General features: G+C 54.7%; 1 protein-coding gene across 9 annotated transcripts in view; it reads right to left on the bottom strand.

Annotated features, from left to right (window-relative positions):
- Window positions 1-7,436: 7,436 nt before the first annotated feature.
- Window positions 7,437-21,244, bottom strand: part of TOM1L2 (target of myb1 like 2 membrane trafficking protein) — a 118,846-nt gene continuing 105,038 nt past the window's right edge. For 2 of the 9 annotated variants that reach the window (XM_026005627.2, XM_026005631.2), the window contains 4 exons: window positions 19,878-19,943; window positions 14,086-14,145; window positions 12,240-12,276; window positions 7,437-11,627 (listed from right to left, as the gene is read on the bottom strand). In XM_026005627.2, the coding sequence (XP_025861412.1) occupies window positions 11,479-11,627; window positions 12,240-12,276; window positions 14,086-14,145; window positions 19,878-19,943 (312 nt within the window). In that variant the 3' untranslated portion in view covers window positions 7,437-11,478. Of the gene's footprint in view, window positions 11,628-12,239; window positions 12,277-14,085; window positions 14,146-15,830; window positions 17,440-19,877; window positions 19,944-21,244 lie in introns of those variants that run through there. The other 7 variants (XM_026005628.2, XM_072730542.1, XM_026005629.2 and 4 more) reach the window with 4 other exon arrangements.

The following is a 21,244-nucleotide window of genomic DNA, read 5'->3' as shown; positions in this document are numbered from 1 at the left end:
AGGAGCGGGTGCTGAGGAAAGCCTCTAAAGACCACTTTTTCCAAAGTCAGAAAGTTGGTCTGGTTTTTCACCTGCTTGCTTTGTGACCTGGAACCCATTCACTTCACTTTTCTGAGTTCAACTACCAGATTGTAAAAGGAGAATAACCCTTCCTGCAGTCACTCTGCAGAGGCAGGTAAGGTGTGTTGGAGTCATCATCACAACAGACCTGCCTCACTGTTCTTTCAGTGAGTTCACCATATATGTAAAGAGCATGATTCAACAAATATGCATGCCATAAACTGCAGGAGTGAGGGGAAAGAGAGTAAGGCAAGGTCAACAGACTTGCAGCCCACACTAGAAATGCCAATTGAAACTGAAGCCTGGGCAGCCCAGGTGGCTCAGAGGTCGCGCCGGCTTTAGCCCAGGGTGTGATCCTGGAGACCCAGGATCTGGGATCGAGTCCCATGTCTGGCTCCCTGCATGGGGCCGGCTTCTCCCTTTGCCTGTGTCTCTGCCTCTCTCTCTGTCTCTCATGAATAAATACAATCTTAAAAAACAAACAAAGAAACCTGAAGCCTGGCGGAAGCCCCATGGTGGGGCATAGTTGGGGTGAGGTGAGGTGTGTTTTAAATCTTTGCAATCAAAGAGACACAACTTTGTTTTTTTCACAGCCGCAGATTATCAGGGCAATTCTCTCTTTTTTTTTTTAACCAGGGCAATTCTCAACATCAGAGTGGGGAAGGACGGGATGGGGGCGACAGTTCTTCAGGGAAACCTCTTGGTGGCTCCTCCCCCTAAAGAGCCTGAGACCCCCAAACAAGCCCCCCAGGCCCCTCTTGGCTGGGATGATCCGAACTCACAGGAGTGTGCCAGGGCCCGGTGGTGGGCCCCTCTGCCCTGGAGTGCCCAGGAGGGGGCAGGGGCCCCAGCCCGGCCAACAGTGATGCTGGCAGGCTGTGCCTCCCCTGGCAACCATCTTTGAGCGCTTACCAGAATTAACCCAAGTATTCCTCCCAACAGTCCCAGGAGGACCGGGCTGCTATTCCCATTTTACAGATGAGAATACCGAGGCACGGGGAGGCAAGGCGACTTGCCCACGACCTCACGGCGATGTTGCCCCTGATTTCGTCAGGGTCTGGGCGGCCGGAGGAGAGGCGCTGGCTCCTCACCCGGGCCGGGCAGCGGCCGAGACCCAGGGGAGTTGGGGCTAGGAGCCAGACAGGTCCCGCCCCCGCGGACCGCGGCGCAGCCAATGGGCGCCCGGCCCCGAGTGGGGTGACGCGGCGTCAGCGCGAAACTCCCGGGAGCCGGGCCCTGGGTCACATGCGCCTCGCCCGTTCGCCCGGGGGGCGGGGTGGGGGCGGGCCCGCGCTGCGGGCTGGCAGGGTGTCGGCCCCCGGGACCAGTCGGGCATGCTCTTTTCGGCCGGGCCTCCGGGACAGACACCTGGCTGGGAGCGCCGCCAGGTGGGCGTCCAGGCACGGGGGCGGGGCTGACCTGGGACGGCCCCGCCCCCTGCCCGCGGACCCCGGAGCCCTCTGCTCCCGCGAGTGTGAGGCACGCCCACTTCCCAGAGGCGGGACTCGACCCAGGTCACCGGTCTGGGACATAGGGGTACACGTCTCCCCCCTTCTTTCCCCAGACGTCAGGCATCTGTGGGTTCCGAGACATTTTGGGCAGGTGTCCAGCCCACAGGCGGGCTGGGCCTCTGCGGAGGCTTCTCATCTTGGCGTTGCTCAGGGGTGGGTAGAGGGAAAGGCATAGGGGTTGCCAGGGCAGTTGGCACGAGGCAAGGAGACTGGGCTTAGCCAGCCTGGGCATTGCCTAGGAGAATACTGAGACCCCTCCTCATTCCAGGAGTCCCCCACAACCCTGCCCGCCCCCATTTATCCTTCATTCTTGCAGTAGGTAAGCGAGGACCTGCCCAGGCTATGGCCCAGGAGGCCACACGGCATGGAGCCAGGCTGGAGCCTCACTTCCAACCTCTCTGGGCATAATGGAACCAGATCGCTGTTGACATGGATGATTCTGGTCCTAGATGACCCTGTATTCTCATCCCAGGTTGGCTTCTGCTGTGTGCTAAGCAAATATTTCTAGCCCTCTCTGAAGCTTCTTTGGATCAGCTCTGCCCAAAGAGCCTCACTCACGGTGGTCACCTCCAGGTTCATCAAAGAGTCAGTTGAATAGACCCTCCACCAAATATCTGGTAGAACCACCAGTTCTGCGCTGTGAGGGGAGAAGCTGACAGAAATGAAGAATGAGAGGGGATGTCTGTCCCCTGGGTGCTTACTGGGGTGAGGCCAGGTGTAGATTGAGGAGGAAGAGTTACAGAATGGGGTGGGTTGAATTGGTGGCAGGGAGAATAAGGCCTCCAGACATCACCTGACCTCCAGGGGCCAAATCCAAGTCTACGTGGGCTCTGATTTCGAATTGTCAAATGTAGGGATCCCTGGGTGGCGCAGCGGTTTGGCGCCTGCCTTTGGCCCAGGGCGCGATCCTGGAGACCCGGGATCGAATCCCACATCGGGCTCCCGGTGCATGGAGCCTGCTTCTCCCTCTGCCTGTGTCTCTGCCTCTCTGTCTCTCTCTGTGTGACTATCATGAATAAATAAATAAAATCTTTAAAAAAAATTTTTTTTTGAATTGTCAAATGTAGAAGATTATACCTGAAGGCTAGATTTCTGGCTTTTCCTGAAAAATGGGAGTATTAAGCAACTGATCTCAACAATTGGGTGCCCCTTTAATTGGGGCTGTGAGCATCCCCATGTGTCCCCACCAGTCCCTGGGGACTACACCTCAACCACTTCACTCCTAATGAGTCTAATAAAAAGGCCCGTGGAGGCGGGTTTACCACCCTGATACCACTCTATGGATGGGAAAGTATACACCAGAGAGGTGCAGTGACTTCTTCAGGGACCTGCAGGGAAGCCTGCCACCCCTGGTAGGGTGCTCTCAGGATGGACGTGGAGGTGGGGAGGAGGTGGCACCAAGCAGAGGAGTCCACTCAGTTTCCAGAAACATCCCACTGACCCCCGAGTGCTGAGAGCAGAGGTATTGCTTCCTCCAGACACAGATGGCCTGGGCTTAGAAGCCCTGGCCAGATTCCTCTGACGACAGGAACTGGCAGGGGCGCCTCTGATATAAACTGGAATTTCTGGGTAACTCCTGCCTATTCAGGTCCTCCTGTTCTGCCCACCCCTGGTCCCTGGGGACCCTAAAGAGACCCTTTTCTTGGGGAAAAAAAAAAAGGTGAGTTGGAAGAAGTCTCCTCTTCATGGTGCTTCAGTGTGGGACCAGCGAGCAGGGGGATGGTGAGCCGCGAGACGAGTGTGGTGTTCCCACATTGCCCCCTCCAGATCTCTGCGGAAGGCAGCTATGGCCAGGAGGCAGCTCAGGCTCCGGTGAAAGGAGGCAAGCAAACAAAGGTTGATGAGGGGGCACTGAAAGAGGAATCCAGAAGCTTGTCTCTGTCCAAGTCTCCACCCCTTAGTGTGCACTCTGGTCTGTGGCCCTCTCCAACCACACTCCAGTGACCATCTGATGCCTCCTCAGATTTTTTTTTTTTTTTTTTTTAGTTTTACTTTTAAGAGTCACAAACTCCACGGACTGAGCCAGCCAGGTGCCCCACCTCCTCAGCTTTCATCCTCCCTCTGCTAACATTCTGATTTTCCAGAGTGGATTCTGCTAGAATTACTGGTTGCTAGAATTACTGAGCAACCAGTACCCTCTCTCTGCTAGTGGAAAGTCAGCCTGGAGCTGCAGGAAGCCTTCAGTCAACCTTGCAGAAGACCCAACCCAGAGAAAACAGAGTCAAGACCTAGGAAGAGGCAGATTACTAACCAAATCCCTAAGCACCTGGATCCAGCTATGCCTGAAGCTGACTATCAGAACTTTTCAGTTACAGGAGCCAAGAAATTCCTCTTTTTGTTTTTTAATTAAATCAAATGTCTTGGGGCAGCCCCAGTGGCGCAGTGGTTTAGCGCCGCCTGCAGCCTGGGGTGTGATCTTGGAGACCGGGATGGAGTCCCACGTCTGGCTTCCTGTATGGGGCCCGTTTCTCCCTCTGCCTGTGTCTCTGCCTCTCTCTCTGTGTGTGTCTCTATGAATAAATAAAACAAAATCTTTAACAAAAAAATCAAATGTCTTTCTACAACAACCAAAAAAGTTCCAACATGGCATTTCTAAAGAAGGAGCTTGGGCCACACACTACCTTTATCTTGGACAAAGAGTTTTTCTTTTTTTAATTTTTATTTATTTATGATAGTGACACAGAGAGAGAGAGAGGCAGAGACACAGGCAGAGGAAGAAGCAGGCTCCATGCACCGGGAGCCTGACGTGGGATTTGATCCTGGGTCTCCAGGATTGCACCCTGGGCCAAAGGCAGGCGCTAAACCACTGCACCACCCAGGGATTCCTGGATAAAGAGTTCTTAACACTATGTAACTTTACTTCAGCATGTATCAAACTTCTTTCTCCACAGAACCCCTCCTTTTTAGGAACAGCTGTTAATGTACTAGGGAAATGCACCTTGGCAAGTGCCTGCCAGGGATCTAATCTTGAGGTCCCTCCCAGGAGGCTTGTCAGGTCAGATTGCCTCACCACCCTCCCCCTGCCTTGCGCTGGCCTGCCCACTGGAACTCCATGCAGCTCAGTTTCTCTGGGACTTGGCTGCTCCCCCCAGAGCCTCTCTGCCCTGCAAGCCCTGGAAGAGGGCTCCAGTGCTTCCTGGCTGTAGCGTGTCCTTTGTCCTTGATTCTGGTAACTGCACCAGGCTATGAGCTCTCTGAGGGTAGGACTCAAGCAGCCCCTCCCCCCAGCAACAACCTGGCACACAGGAGGCTCTCAGGAACATGTGCTGAACGTGGACAGACTGTCCTGGCAAGTCCATGGTGGTTATCTGAGGGCCAAGCCACTCTCCGGGCAGGAACAGAGTTCAGGGCTCTTTGGACACCCACAGTGCCTTGCACAGGGCCAGGGGCAGAGAATGGGCTCAGGATCCATGGCTTCTATCCACCCAGACTGAGACCCCGGGGGTCTCCCACACTCAGAGGCCCACACCCACACTCCCCCTGGTGTGGGAGCCTCCATTTCATTCTGATTGGCCAGAAACAGGCAGAGCCTTCACAGAAGTCCCTAGAGCCCATTGAGGTAACTGACTCAAGGGAGCTAGGTGCTGCTGCTTCTGACCTGGGGTGGTGATGGTCCCAGTGTGGCTCCCAATCATGGTCCCACCTGCCTCCTGTCTGTAGGCCGGGCACCCCCCTCCTGGGCTACCTTCCCACAGGGCTGTGTTCCCAATGGATGGGACGGCCCCCCTTGCTGGCCTAGGAGGCCCAAGGTCTGAGTTGGAGAGCTGGCCCCTGGGCAAACTTAGGAAAAGTGGGTCTTCCCAGCTCTGTCAAGAGACACCTGCACACGACAGGCTAGGTAGATGTCTCTGCAATGTTTTCAGGTTCACGTGGGAGCTTGATGAGACCACTACACCTCAGGTCCATCCTCAAACTCCAGTACATGTCGGGATAAAGGGCTCCCGGTCTCCACTAAGCCACTCAGAGAAGATGCAGGGGCCATGTGACCCCCACAATGCACCCCTCAAGGACGCCTATGCCTTCTGGCCGCCTGAGACCTCCAGCAAACTCAGGGTGGGCAGCTCCCAGGACAGGAAAAGAGGACAGAAACCTTTCTATTATTTATTTTAAAAATATTTTATTTGAGAGAGAGAACACACAAGTGGAGGGGCAGAGGAGAAGCAGACTCTTCACTAAGCAGGGAGCCCCACATGGGGTTCAATCCCAGGCCCCTGAGATCATGACCTGAGCCAAAGGGAGACATTTCAGCAACTGAGCCACCCAGGCACCCTATAAACCTTTTCATTTTTTTAAAGTTTATCTCCACACCCAATATGGGGCTCAAACTCATGACCCCAAGATTGAGTCGCATGTTACACAGACTGAGCGAGCCAGGCACCCCCAGAAAACTTTTTAAAAGGCAGACGGGAATGGGCAGCCTGGGTGGCTCAGCGGTTTAGAGCCGCCTTAGGCCCAGGGCATAATCCTGGGGTCCCAGGATCGAGTCCCACGTTGGGCTCCCTGAATGGAGCCTGCTTCTCCCTCTGTCTGTATCTCTACACCTCTCTGTCTCTCTGTTTCTCATGAATAAATAAAATCTTTAAAAAATAATAATAAAAAAAAAAGAGGCAGAGGGGGGCACCAGAGGGGGTGGTTCAGTGGTTGAGTGTCTGCCTTGGGCTCAGGTCGTGATCCTGGGGTCCTGGGATCGAGTCCCACATCAGGCTCTCCCACATGGAGCTTGCTTCTCCCTCTGCTTGTCTCTGCCTCTGTGTCTCTCATGAATAAATAAATACAATCTTTAAAAAAAATGAAAAAAAAATTAAATTAAATTTAGAAAAAAATGAAAGGGATCCTTGGGTGGCTCAGCAGTTTGGCACCTGCCTTCGGCCTAGGGCCTCATCCTGGAGTCCTGGGATTGAGTCCCACGTCGGGCTCCCTGCATGGAGCCTGCTTCTCCCTCTGCCTGTGTCTCTCATGAACAAATGAATAAAATCTTTAAAAAAAATAAATAAAAATAAATGAAAAATAAAAGGCAGAGAGGTTTGGAGGGTGTGGGGACACAGTTGTGGGGATGAGTGTGGGGGCTACTGCTTTTTTAGGATGATGGAAATGCTCTAAAATTGTGGTGATGGTCATACAACTCTGTGAATAACTACAAACTACCTTGGGGCATCTGGGGGCCTCAGTCAGTTAAGCATCTGACTCTTCATCTCCGGTCAGGCGTCTCAGGGTTGTAAGTTCAAGCCCCGCACTGTGCTCCGTGCTGGGTGTGGAGCCTACTTAAAGAGACAAAAAATAAAAATAAACGCTACTTAAGGATATACTTTCAATGGGTGCATTGTATGCTTATGTGACTCATAGCTCGATAAAGCCATTCCTAAAAGTGGGGGGTGGCAAGGTGGTTCTTAGAGCAGCAGCTCTCAAATTCAGTGCCCAGCACAAGCTGTACAGATGATCTGGAGGATGCTCAGCCATGTTTGGGGAGCCCAGATGAGGGGGGCTGAGGCAGTGGCGCAGGCCTGCTTGCTTGAGGCCTGGGATGCTTTGGGTGGGGCTGAGTGCCTGGGAGCCTGGATGAGACAGAAGAACCACAGGCCCCGGGAGAGCTCTCAGGCAGGCCATGGCAGGCTTCCAGTGGCTACAACCAACACCCCAAAAACAGGATGGCCAACCTGGGATAGGCATGGGGATTTCTCTCTAGCCCAGACTCCTGTGGCCAGCCAAGGGGCTGCTCAGGCTGCCTGGTTGGGCAGGGAGGGTGGGGGGGACAGGGGGAGCAAGCTTCCCAAGCTGCCCCGAGGCAGCCTAGAGCGAGCAGGTGGCCAGACCTGGCAGGCCCTTTGGATAGTCACAGCCCCTTCCACAGAGATCACAGAGCAACAGTTTGCTTGTTGGTTTATTTATTGTGGAATATTTTACATGCAAGAACCCAAACTAGAGAGACAATATCCGGAAGGAGAGCCAGTGGGTGGATGGATGTACTCAACCTCGAGTTCACTGACCCACCCTCCAGAACAGGCTCTGCCCGCAGAAACGCACAACAGTGACAAACACCAGACTCCTGGGACAGCAGGACGACAGACACAACACATTTCTCTTTGCGATAGCCCCCAACGATCCTGAGACCCTCACAAATTAAGTGCAAACTTTAGGAAATAAATATCCACCCCCCCTCCGCCCCCCGTCCTCCAGGAGAGCCTGGAGATTTTACACACAGAAGGAGTGTAACTCTGGGGTTGACAGCTTCCCCAGGGGCTGGTGGCTGCAGGGGAAGCCCGGCTCGGACCCCCACGGACAGGAAGGGTGGGAGGTGGGTACTGGGAGAGGCAGGTACCACATCAGGAGTCTTCTGGGTGCGCACACACCCTGAGCCAATGGTGGGGAAGCTGGCTGTTCCCCAGGGGGATGGAGAGAGTCAGAACAGCCCGGGGAGGACAGGCTCACAGTGGGCCGGCTGAGAACACAGGACCCGGCACAGTACTCTTCCCCAGCTAGCCCACGGCCCCCCTCCAACCATCCAGAAGGCGAGGCCTGACCGAGTTAGAAACACATCTATGTGGAGGCAAAGCGGGGTGGGTGGCAGGAAGGAAGAGGAGGAGCAGGAGTGTAGGAGGCCGCAGCTGTCCGCCCCATGACACTGGAGGAGTGCCTGTTGCCACTGGGCCATCCGGAGCCCGGGCCTCCCCTCTTGCGGCTGGGGGCTTGAGTGACGGTACAGGCCCACAGCTCCCCAGGCCCCCTGGCTCCAGCCCCTGGGTACGCAGGGGAAGGGCAGTGAGCCAAGGCAGGCAGCATGGTCACCCACCCCGATGGGGCTGACGAACAGAAAGACAGGACGACAAGAGACGAACAGGCACCTTCCCTCTGGCTCAGGCCAGCGACAAGCCATGTCTGCTCAAGAAGCCCTCATTCTGTGCATGCTGATGAGCAGGGGAAGGGGGGTCACCTCTCGGCCTGGCCCTTGTTGGCCTGCTCGGGCCTGGGCAGGGGGGGTGGTCCTGGACAGGGACTGCTCCAGCGCAGGTTGCCCACCAGTGCCCTGGGTCACTGCTGCCCACTGGCCACAGAGGCAAGCTGGAAGCAATGGTTAGTTTTCTCATCTTTGCACACAATGAACACAGAAAAGGTTCAACACGTCCCCAAGAAAATATTTTGACAAAATAAATATTTTAACCTATAATCAGGTATAATTAGTGCTTATAAGGAATCCCAGCAATAATTTAGTATAATTAAGTACATACTGTATCTGTGATTTCTAACACTTGCGGAAAGGCTGGTGGCTTGTGAGGGGCTCATTCTCTGGGGCACAGGCACTGGCCAGCTTTCCTGCCAGAGCTCCACTCTCCTCACTGAGCAGGAGCCTGGGGGCTGTGCTCCCCACATGGAAGGGAGCCAGCAGTCCTGGGGCCCAGGGTGCCTGTGGCCTCAGGACAGGAAGGGCTGGGCAGCACCCCCTTATGGCCACCTGAACCCCCACTTGGCTTTCTGTGCCGGCCTGAAGCAAGCGTCATCTCAGCTTCCAGGTAGGGGCAGGTGGCCTCTGGACCTGATGTGTGGGTAAGTGGGAGGGGCAGCTCCAGGTCGGGAAGGCAGTGACACTTCCCTCCACGGGCCAGTGCCTTCCTGCCAGCCCACAGCGTCCAACACCACCCGCCACCCAGGGATGGCCGGGCCTCTCCAAGCCCTGCCTGGAGTTGGGGGGCAGCTCTTGCCCATGGGTAGTAAGAACAGCCATGCTGAGGTCTCCCCAGGCAGACATAGGCTTCAGTTTCACTCACTGCCAGGAGCCTCCTCTTCCCTCACGTCCCTGCTCTCATGGGAACTTGCCCTTCCACAAGGCAGGGAGGCTGACTCTTCCCTCAGAGGATGCTGGGCTCGGCTGCTCTGGTGCCATGGCTGCCACAGGACTGCCTCAAGACCCAGCTACAAAGGCGGGCCCCTGGCCCTCACAAATATTCCAGACTGTGCCAAAGGGTACAGCTGGCCCATCCCAGCCACCTTCTCTGCTCATGTTGAGCCAGCTGCCTTCAGACGTTTGAACATCCCAGCAGGCCTCAGGGCGCCCTGCCTGTGAGCAATGTTGAGAAGAGAGGTGCACATCAGCTGTGCGCCAGGGTTTGGGGGGGGGGGGAGTGGAGGCATGGCACCTGCTGCGGGGGGGAGGCAGGGCTGGAGTCAGGCTGGCTGACCTCTGATCTCTGAGGAGCTTCCTGCATGTCCTCTGGAGTGTGACATCCCCAGCTGGTCCTGCCAGACAGGCCCCCAGCCAGACCCCAGGCTCCTCTCACTGGGGAGCCACTGCATGAGACTGAGCCTGGGGTTCTGGGCCAGGTGGCACTACGCTCCCCATCAGGGGTGTCCAGGCCTGGTCCCAAGTGCTGCTCCCAGAGCCTGAGGCACTGGTGTCAGCCAGTGTCAAGCCCCGCCTCTCCTCCCTGCTCTGGCTGCCAGGTGGTAAGGGCTGACCACACTATGGCTCACGAACATGTCTGGCCCAGACACCTGGGCAGTGCATACTGGGTCACTGACCCTGGCCCTAGGGACTCAGGGGCTGGCTCGAAGCAGCTGCAACAATGTTTTCCTTCTTTGGGGCAACCGTAGAACAGCGGTGGGTCAGGCTGGACCCGGGCTGGTGCCAAGCCTCGAGCACCTTGCCCACAGCCAGAAGACACACCAGTGACAGGAGCAGGTGTCCTCAGCCCCAGGCTGTTAGCTTTCCGGGTCAGCTTGGAGAGAGGATAGAAATTGGTGGCCAAGAGGGGTTTGAGCAGTGGGGAGGAGGGCAGGCTTTTGGGATGGTCTGTGGAGGAAGTTGAGACCCACTCCCTGGGGCAATGCGGGGCCCTTGGTGTCACTCTGGCCCCTCAGTCATTGACTGTCCCAGGACTATGCAGAGACATCTGCTTCTGGGCCCTGGAGGTAGAGGTGCAGAGGCTACCACAGGCCAGGCCAAGCCCCGAGCACAGCACACTCACACACCCACCAAGCTTCCCCATGCAAGCCAGAGCAGTTCTTCCCCAAGCAGGGCCCTCCACAGACAGGGACAACTATGTGGGGGCAGTGTGCAGTGAGCACGCGGCAGTTTGGTTTACGGTAGTGTATCTGCAGGAGCTAACCCATGTGCCTTGGGACCACCACCCACATGTTGTGCACTGTCCTTGCAACCGTCCTTGGCTCTCCGTCCTCACACCAGGAGCCCACAGGTGTGTTGGAGACCCCTTGGTCCCAGACTCCACTGGTGAGCCAGCTTGGGTGGGGGCCTGGGCTAGCAGCCAAGCAATGGGGAGAGGGTCAAGAGGATGAGAGGCCTCACACATAGGCACCCACAGAGCCTTCTAAAGTGCCGAGCACGCCAAGTGCCACCAGGTCACACGTGTCAGGGAGCAGCATTCCAGGGAGGGAGACCAAGCCCATAGGTACAGACAAGCCCTTTCTGGAACAGGGGGACAGGCCCGTCCAAGGAGACCCGGAGAGCCAGGCAGGGGGGGGGCATGTGGGGGAAGGGCTGGGGTTTGACCCCCTTCTCTGCAGGTGGGGGACTGGAGAAAAAATAGTCCAGGTGTCTTCTCAGGAAATGGTCCCTTGGGGACTGCCCTGCCTGAGGCTGGGTCCTGTGGCCTGCTCTTCTGGGGAGAACATGTAGGCAGAGTGGGCCTGAGGGCAGGAGGGGTGGGGGAGGGAGGAGAGCCTCTGACTGCGGTGGTGCTAACCCACCACTCAGAGAGAAAGTGGCTAAAGCTGGTCCTGACTAGTGGGATGCCTGGGAGCAAAGGGTGGGGGGGGAGCATTTCCATGGAGACACAGCAGCACAGGACTGAGTGGGAGGACTCCAGGACTGGAGATGGGAGGGGTGGCCAGTGCCTCGCGTGGACTGGGGGGGAACAGGAGATGACCTGCTGCCTGGGGAGCCGAACTGCAGATCAGCTCACAGGGCAAAGAGGGCGTCCTCTGACCGTTCTGGCTTCTTCCGGCTGGAGGGGTTTGAGGCTGGGGCCGGGGCCTCCCCTGGGGGCGAGGGGAGGCTGGGGACCATTTCAGCAGCTTTGGCTCTTTCTTCGAGGAACTTATCGAATTCTGCAATACAAAACCCAGGCAAGGACCAGGATTGGTTAGGCCTACAGTGAGGCTCCGAGGCTCCAACAACATCCCACCTGTTCCCCTAGAGCCCCCTTCACTCATGCCAACAGGGATTGACCCCTGGGGTGAGTTCCCACCCTCACCACCCTAGCCTGGGCTGCCTGCCAGGGAAGGAGGCAGGGAGGGGTAGGGGGGGCAGCCAGCCAGAGCCGGGACTGCTTGAAGGCCCAGCCTTGACTCCCTCCTCTGCCTGCCTCCTCTGCAAGCAGGAAGCCTGGCTGCCAGCGGGTGGTGGAGGGGGAAGAGTTAGTTAGGATTCCTGGCCCACCTCCAGCTTGGCACTTTTCTGTTCTCCAGATCAGCACTGGGGCAGGGCGGGGAAAGCTGGAGGGGCAAGTTCCTACTTAAATTTGACAGAGAACATCCCCCCACAGACTCTCATCCCTCAAGCCCAGTTCTGCCAGTGGAGGGGGTCTGAGCAGATGGTCTAGCAATGCCGAGGAGAGTGGGGTGGGGGTGGGGGTCAGACAGGAGCAGAGGGTGGGAGGTTGGGGCTGCCAGGCAGAAGTAATGGGCGGGGGAGCTGTAAAGGTGCTGGCCAGGTCATACCTTCACTTGTGACTCCCTCCTCCAGGTCATCGCCCTTCTGTGGGAGGAGCAGAGGGAGCAGCATTAGGGCCCTGCCCTGGTGGCACTGCCTGAGCAAAGCCTCCCATTCCCCATTCCCCAAGTTCTGTGATAGTAAAATACTGCTTGTCTTGTTAGACACACAGAAAACTTTGTTTTTCAAAAAGCAAAAAAAAAAAAACCCCAAAACCCCAAACTGAGTAGTTCTAGGCTTTGATTCTCCAGGAAGGCCAGAAAGAAAAATCCAAAAAAAGGCACAGCTTGATCTCTGCGTTGGGCTACAGCAGAACCACAGCAGGCCTTGGCCCTGCTGTTGACATTCTCCCAGAACAAGGGCCACAAGGAGGTGGAGCCCGAAGCATGCCCAGGGCCCCCTCAAGGGTTCCTTCACTCAGCAGCCACTCAGATCTGCAAATCCACAGTCCATCCCAGCAGTTGGGAACTGCATGAGGCCTGGAAGGGACAGAGCCATGAAGCCTAGGGCACAGGGCTGATACAGGCGGTATTTGGTGGTAGAGTCTGTCCCGCCAGGAGCCATATCCTGCAGGCCAGGGGAGCCCAGATTCCGTCACCTGCTGCCGGTTCCTGAGAAGTCATGGAAGCTCTGAGAGCTCTTACCAACGCAGTGGATAAGACTTGATTTGTTTGGAGAATGCAGTGGTCACTGGGAACCCACTGCACAGTGACAGGGAAGTGGACCAGGCCTTGGGCTTGGCCAGGAGACCTGGTTTCCTTCCTGGCTCTGCCATTGACCTGCTGCTGCTCAGCCTTCCTGGATGGGCTCCCCCCACCCGCCTTGTGAGGTCCTTCCTGCTTTGCTTCTTTCTGTGAGAGAAGCTATTTCTTTTCCAGGCATTCCCTTGGGAAACGCATAATGGGGCATTTTCCTCCTCCTCTGGCATGGCATCTGGGTGTCTGCCTTGCTGGGCAGTGAGTGTCTTCAGAAAGCTTGGCCTTGTGGAGAGGTGGCCCTTTGTGGGGCTGTATCTTAGTGTAGGAGGGGGCCAAGTCAGCAGCCCTCTGGCAGCCAGGACAACCCTGTGGTTAAGGATGGTCTGTTCTGGGGACAGGGTCCCCTGAAGAGGTGACAGCTAGGAACAAGAGATGAGGTGTCTCCAGGACTAAAGGAGAATCTGCCTAGCCCATGACCTTCGGTGAGCTACTTTCCCTCCCAGAGTGTATTTTGTCATCAGCCCCCTGGCCAACAACCCCACTCTGCCTCCCATACAGCAGCTGCCAGTGAAAGTGCTTTGTAAGCAGCATAGGGAGGGACCAGCCATGCAGCCCTCCTTTCTTGGGACCTGTTGCCATTTGGAGATGCATGATGTCCTCACCGTCCTGTCCTAGCTCTGTGGATAAAGTCAATAGTTTCTAGGGCAAGGGTTCTTTTAAATGCAAGATACCAGGAGATACTAGGGAAGCGGGAATGACAGTAAATTAAAAAAGAAAAACAAAACCAAAACACCTGACTCTGTATAATTTCACAATGAAAAGGGAAAAAAAATTAAAAATAAACCCCAATAAGATCTCAAAAACCCAAAGCAAAAAAACCCAAGCACACACACACACACACCTGCTACAGAAAAGTCACTGGGGACAAGTGTGTGCTCCGGAGCTGGCCAGAGCCCTGCCTGCCATGGCCTCAGGTGGCCAGGGCTCAGGGACTGTGCCGGAAGCAGGTGCTCCGGGGCGAGCAGGAGGGCTGGCAAGCCTGCAGCAGGCCACTCTCGTCCGCCACCCCATGGGGGAGCAGCCCACGGCCCGGGCCCGTCCAGAAGCACTCTGCCTCGCCACACCCCGCACACAAAAGAGAAAAGTCAAGTCTCACCAGGTCCGTCCTGAGCCACACCTCAATGTCGTCCATGACAGAGGGCTGCGCAACGGGGATCTATGGAGGCGGCAAGCGGCGGGCCAGGCAGCCCCACAGCCAGGCGAGGGGAGACAGAACACCGAACAAAGTAAATCATCAAAAGCAACCCCAAAACGAAACCAAAACGTACACAGAGCAAACAAAAAACAAAAACGCATTGGCACAGCAGGCGCGGGCAACATCAGGCAGCCACATATGAAATGGCAGGTGAGGGAAGCAATGAGGTGGCCGGTTCTAGGAAGCAGGGCTGACCGGCAGGTGGCGGGGAGGGGAGGGCAGCGGTACACGTTCTTGAAATGGATAACTTTTTGACCACTCTCAGCCCAAAGCTGCCCTGCTCCTCCAACTTCATCAGGTTAGTACACCTGCCTATCGGCCAGTCAGACCTCAGCCCTGGGGCAACCAGAGGAGACACCAGCACCCACCCCCCTCTGCCTGCAACAATGTTGTTGGGAGGCCAGGGGACAGTCTGCCTGGGGCAGGGGTGCAGGTGGTCAGGAGGGCACTGCAAGTGTTTCGGACGGTGTCCCGGTGCATCTCTGAGTGGGAGGAGGGGAGCGCTGGGGCCTGGGTAGGGCCTGGCAGACAGCAGACAGCACAAACGGGCATAAGCTAGAGCTTTGATGACCAAAGCGACAGCGGGATTTTAGTCATGTTTGTCTCTTCGGGGGAGAATCATGAAGCGGGCCTGGTACTTGGTGGCTCCTTTACTCTCACCCCGTCTTCCCAGCTCTCGATGGCTGGTTGGGCTTTGGGAGCCAAAGAAAAATGAGTTTGGGAAGAGAATGGAGAACTGGGCAGCAGGGGCCACGGGTTTGTGTGTGTGTGAGTAGGTCCTGAGCAAACGACGACACGCCTCATAGGCAATGAGCAGTCTCCATGCCTGGCCCACCCGTGCCAACACTTTGGGGGCAGTGATTCTGAAACTTGCATTTGGCTAGGACACAATAGTGGCTCACGAGTCCACTATTTCCAGAAAATACATTAGCACTGTGTCTATAGCTGGTTCCCCCCAACATCACAATCTAGGGTAAGAATCCAGTTATAATAAGCAATGAGAGGACTGCCTTAGCATTTGTCAAATCTCAAAAATAACATGACCTTAACAAAGGAAAAGAGCAAAGATTTCCCATGGCTAGCCCTGCCTTGACGGGACAAGCTGGTCCTAGACACAGAAACCTGCTGCTGACGGAGTTCGGGGCGTGAGGTAGTGAGGACTCCTAAGCCTGCCCGAGCCTACTGAGCAGGTGTCTGTGATCCTACAGGAGCTCTGCGTGGGTGCACGCATACACACACACACTCCAGGCGGGGCTGGCAGCCCCCTTGCTCCAATTACCTGGAGTAGCTTCACGTGCATCATGCCTAACTACAGACCCAGCATGGGCCACCCACAGGCATCTTCATAAAGGTGCAAGCCCAACCTTGATCAGGTTGGGAAGATTCTATCTACACTGTCATTTTATTTCTTTGACTCCCTGGGAACTTAGTGCTGAAACGAAAAAAATGTCAAGGAGTTCAAATCACCCTGAGAGGACTCCTAGGGACAAGGAACATGTGAGTCTCCCTCTGGAGTGCACAGATGCCTGACATGCATGTGCTAATGGCACCCAAGGCAGTACACACCACCCCCATTAAAAAAAAAAAAAGCACAGTAGGGTACACAGGGCATGACCTGCTAATTTTATGCTTGCTGATAGGGCTTCTTTTTTTTAAGATTTTATTCATTTATTTATTCATGAGAGAGAGAGAGAAAGAAAGAGAGGCAGAGACCTAGGCAGAGGGAGAAGCAGACTCCATACAAGGAGCCTGACGTGGGACTTGATCCTTGATCCCAGGATCATGCCCTGAGCCAAAGGCAGATGCTCAACCCTTGAGCCACCCAGCCGTCCCCAGGGCTTCGGTCTTGACACGTTCCCAGGACAGCAGATGCCAATTTTCATTATCTTGATGCTTATATAAGGCAGAATGCCTGGCCTCTGAGACGATGCGTGCCACACCAAGTTCTCAGAAACAAAGCCTGGAAAGTTAGCGGCATCTCTAAACAGAAAATATGCCCAACTAGACTTGTTGGGAGCATGCGCTGGGCTTTTTTATACCTACCCAGCTTTAGTCTATCAAGGAAATGGAGGTTCAAGGGGCAGAGCTTTCCATCGTGTGGCAGGAGCTTGAAAAAAAGCCATGAAGGGGTCATGGACCTTAAACCTTCAGACTTGGTTTATAATGTTCTTGTTCAAAAGTAAGCCCCTCGAGGCTGGGTATCACGCACCAGTTTTCTTTTTTGAGGATTAATCTTGAAAGCCAGCACACTCAGAAAATAAACATTGACATCTGAGAAACTCATCTCCTCAAAAAATATTTCCCAAAAGCTGGATCATGGAACACTTTTCTTCCTTCTCCTAGACCTCTCCAAATAAGTAGTGTGTTTATGGCAGGGCATCCTCCGGGTGAAACCAGGAGCCAGGGCGCTGGGCAATAGGGTCACTCTGGCTGGGCTTGTCAGATCACTTTTCGAGCAAATTGTTTTTCTCTGGACTTGCTTCTTTACATGAGAGCCCTGAAGTCTCTGTTATCCTAAGAAGCCTCTGCCTTCAGGCAGAGCAGGGATGGGGACAGGGGTTGGGTAATTCCTGGCCTCTGTTCCCTTCTCTGTGCAACAGGGTGATGGCTAGGTCATATTTAGTTTTCGCCACTCAGAACTCCCAATCCCTTAACTTCCAGGTGAGGGTTTCTGTTTTCCAATTTTGAAGCCCAGAGATATGGTCCATGACTGGCAAGGACTCCTGGCATTGACTCCTTCCAGTAAGAAAGGCACTTGGCTTCAGGACAGGAACCTCCATGGAGCTAGGGAGAGAGCTAACAGTAAAGCTTATATAACACAGGGCAAGGGTTGACTTGCTTGCGGTTGGACACAATACCTTAGCTATATAAACCTCCCGCCCTGGTGTATCAATGCTTTGAGTACACCACCAGGGTAAAGTTCCTTCTAACGATGCGGGTGCTACCAGAAACAGACTAAACACGCACACTGTTCTCCAAACAGGAACTGCAGAAACTGGGGAGGGAGGAAGAGGAAGCTCCCGCATTCATGCTGACGGAAGGGAAGGGAGAGGCCTTGGCTAGGGAAGAGGGCAATGGACTCTGTCACTGCCCCGTGGCTTTGGGCACGTCACCAGGCCCCTGAGAGGCCTCAGTGTTCTCATCCATCAAATGAGGACTTGCCCCGCTGATCCCTAAGAGACTGTGGCCTCTGCCACGCCTTGGTTTTAGCATCTTCTTAGGCAATGATCCAAAGCAGAAGGCTGGTCCAAGGGTCTGAAGAGGAGGGTGTGGGGGGACGGGGACAGAAAGAAAAAGATATGAAGACAGAAAAATAAAGAAGCTAGCACGGGGCCACCCTCCCGTAAAGACCAGCGCCCACCAGGCTGGCTCAGGGGAGACACACTCTGCCCATCTTCAGAGTCCGAAGAGAAACCGGCATACGGAGTGCCAGAAGTGTCAGATCTTGCCATGGGTGCTGGGGGAGCGTGTGCTGACCCTCGCCGGGCTGCAGGTGGGGGCGAGGTGGCACTGCCCGCCCAGCTGCAGCCAGTGCTATAGTGGCTTCAGGCATCCTGTGTCCGGGGGTTCTCCAGGCCTGAGTACGGCACCCCTTGGGTCCCAGGCCCAAACCTGGGCTTTGGCAGCAGCACACTACTACCAACCTAGTGTTGCTCCTCCTCTTGTTGAGGATTACATTTGTTCCTTGCAGAGTATCCTGACTGCACTCTGCATGCATATGGAGAGGCCAGGGGTGGGGGGAACGGGGTAGGGCGAGCAGTGAACCACCAAACGTGCAGTCTCCAGGCAGGCTGGTGCACAATGCCTCTCAGGGTTCTTCTTGATGGATAATGAATCTGGGATTGTTGGAAATCTTGACACCCAGAGTCCCAGGTGAACAAAGGCCTGTCTCCCATAGTCCCAAATCCACAAGGAAAGCTTAAGAGTCTAATTTACAACGCAACATGAAGTATTTGAAAAGCTACGGTGTGTTACTTCTAGAGAATTGTGAAATCCTTCCTACGATATGTGCCACTGCCACCCAAACTTGAGGAGCCATCTAGAAGCCCTTCAGTCTCACTAAATAGCACAAAAAGTTTCCAAGTAAAGAATTTGTACTCGGGGGTTTGGAAAGACTCAGGGTTTCTACACTATGGGAAATAAGGCAAAGCAATTAATACACACTGTTTAAAAGGGAGAAAAAAAAACACTGCAGTCAGGCAGGTGAGATATCAGGTTAGCTGTTAGTTGGGCTTGTTTCTGGAAAGTTGGAGACTGGAGCTCTAGTGGGGACAGGGCGGAGGAGAGTGGCTCTCATGTGGGCAGAGACAGGTGCCACGACCAGCTGCCAAGGCCACACTCAGGGCAGTTGGTATGAGCAGTATCCTTTTTTGCAGGATTAATAGGCACAAGGACACATGGCTAGATCCTTCCAATTTGGAACTGGCATGGACATGACCTCCAGGAGCCCTGCTTTAAGGCCATCCCACACCATGTGGACCAGAGTCCCAGCCTGTCCCTGAAGAAGTAAATGAGGGCTCCAGGCATCCTAGGTCTCTAAGAATGGCCTCGAGGTCTAGTGCAGAAAACAGCAGCATGGAGTGCCTGCTGCTGTGACCCTGAGTGTGGCTGTGCAAAGGTCCCTCACTCTAAGCTGGGGTGGCAGACACCCCCACCCCCCACCCCTTGGTTCTGATGGTTCTGTGTGGCTGGTGTCCTTGCACACTGGCCACACCTTGTTCATGCAGATTACCCCTGCTGCGCTGCCTACAGTCTTGGACTTGCTGGCCTGTCTGAACACTCCTCCCCTGGCCACAACCTGGCACCATTTCCTGGGCTCAGTTATGCTTCCTCCCCGGTTATGTGTCTAGTGTCTGCCCGGCTTCACTCCAGAGGCTGACGCTTCACTGCTTTTATCATATCTTCTGTGCATCCCCTGCTGTTCCAGCCCTACCACATACGCACGCACAGACCTTTGGTCTCTATGTTAGAGGTGCTTGGGGAGGGCTGTGGCTTCATTAGAAATGAAATCATCCCTTCAAGGCAAGCAGCCTGGAACGAGGTCACCCTCTCTCTCTACCAGACTCAGGGCCAACTGATCAGATGAGGCAGGAGAGGCCCTCTCAGGTCTCTGTGGCAGAAAAGCTTCACTCCATGAGAATTGTGTTTATGACATTAAACTCGCCTGGCTTTGTCTTCTCTTTATTCTGTTCCTATTGTGTTTGTTTCTTTAGGGTGTCTCAAATTCTTCTGGGAGACGTATAACACCATTATAAAGACCCATCAGCCTAGTACTGCCGAATTCATAGGCTGGAGGGGGCTTCCCCAACCAATCAGATGCTTTTGAGTCTGTTCTCTTAGAAACGTCCCCTCCAAAGCAAAAGCCACAGTAACTTGTGCTCTATCCTGGAAAAATGAATACTGCCGAGAGCTCCAGAGACAGTAAAAGGAGGGAAGGGGCCCTCCCGTCACTCCCACAAATGTCCCAGACCCTTAAGGCTTGAGGCACAGACCTCAGCAGAAAACCAGAGGAGGTGTTTCTGGGGCTGGAGGCCTGTGGCTTAAGGAGATTGCACAAATGCAGGAGGGGAAAATTTGGTACCCAGTCAAAAGGAAAGAATGGCCTTGTACTGTCTGACTCACAAGGGCTCAGCAGGTGACATAGGGAAGCACTGGGGTGAACGGGGGACTCGGCTCAGCTGGTGACCTCTCACCATTCCTTGGGTTATGAGCCAGCTGTCTATGGGCTCCAGGTCAGAGTCCCCACCTTTACCTCTCTTCTGGGCCGAGGACAGAAAAGTCCCAGAAAGAAAAGTCACAGCAAGACCCAGGATAAAGAAAGCAACAGTATATATCATGGAAACAGAAAAGCCACTGTTGAGAGTTGATCTGTTATCAGGTAAGGGGATGGTGGCCCGCTGCCCCCGCCCCCCTCCAGCGTGCCCCCCTTACCTGCTTGAAAAAGAGAAGTTTAGTAATCAAGAGTCCCAACAGGGGACCATATACTCATGCCAACTGTTTTGTACACTTGGAAAATCTCCATGAGGTCACAGAAAGTTGACCACGGCTGCTTCTCCTGATTAGGGCTCTTGGGGTTGGCAAAGGGTCCATTTTTCAAAGAGCCAACTTTTACGAAGTCATTTCTACTCTGTTCCTAACTTATTTCTGCCTGTTTCTTCCTTCTCAGTTACCTGTGTGTTTCTTTTTCCAAACTCTTAACTTGAACATTGAGTTTAGGTAAGTCACCCTTTTTCAAATAATAAAAAGCATTTAAAGTTAAGACTTCTGATGTGGTTGCACTGTGCAGGTGTGGCTATACCGTCTTCTCCCCTTTACTGTGTTCTCCGTTTCTCCTTTGGCCCAGTTTTCATTTCCAGGTCAGCAAAGTTTAGGATATGGAACACCGTGAACTGAAATACTGGCCTGAGGATGCATGTGGGTAAGTGTGTGTGTGCACAGATATACTGAGACACAGAGACACACACACAGAGATCTGCATATACTCTCACACAGACACAGACACACACAGACACACACACACACACACACAGACAACACAAACCCTGCTTCCCCTCCGCCCCCCGCCCCCATTGAACAGTAAACATGAAAGCAATCTGCCTACCATCAGGTGGAAAACATGCTGGAGTCATCAAGATCTTTGCAAACAGGGAGATGGGCCAAGCCACACACCCAAAGGGTGAAGGGCGGGACCCTGGCCACCTCTCCTGTGCTTGGATCCAGGCCTAGGCACTGATAACAGAGAGGTGCAGTAGGACACACCCTGGCATGGATGGGGACAGGCCCTGGAGGCAGAGTGGGAAGCAAACCAGGTCCTCCTGGCTGAGGAACGGAGCTGCAGGCCAGGTCAGGTTGGGCTAGGAGGAGGTAATGCCCTCATCTGGAAGGGTGCTGGGGGGCCCTCCTAATGCCCTCTCTGAGTTCAGCAGGAGACATCCCAAGTACTGAGAGGAACAGAGCCGTGGTGACCACTGTGTAGATTTTGGGAGTCCCAGTGCCAGGGGTAGAAAGGCAGGGTGCTGAGACCCAGGGCAGTTGGGCTGGCTCTTCTGTGCCCCCTAGT

The sequence above is a fragment of the Vulpes vulpes genome, chromosome 12, assembly GCF_048418805.1.
Source record: "Vulpes vulpes isolate BD-2025 chromosome 12, VulVul3, whole genome shotgun sequence".
Classification (NCBI taxonomy): Eukaryota; Metazoa; Chordata; class Mammalia; order Carnivora; family Canidae; genus Vulpes; species Vulpes vulpes.
Note: the sequence above shows the minus strand (reverse complement) of the source record. Positions and strands in the feature narration are given on the sequence as shown.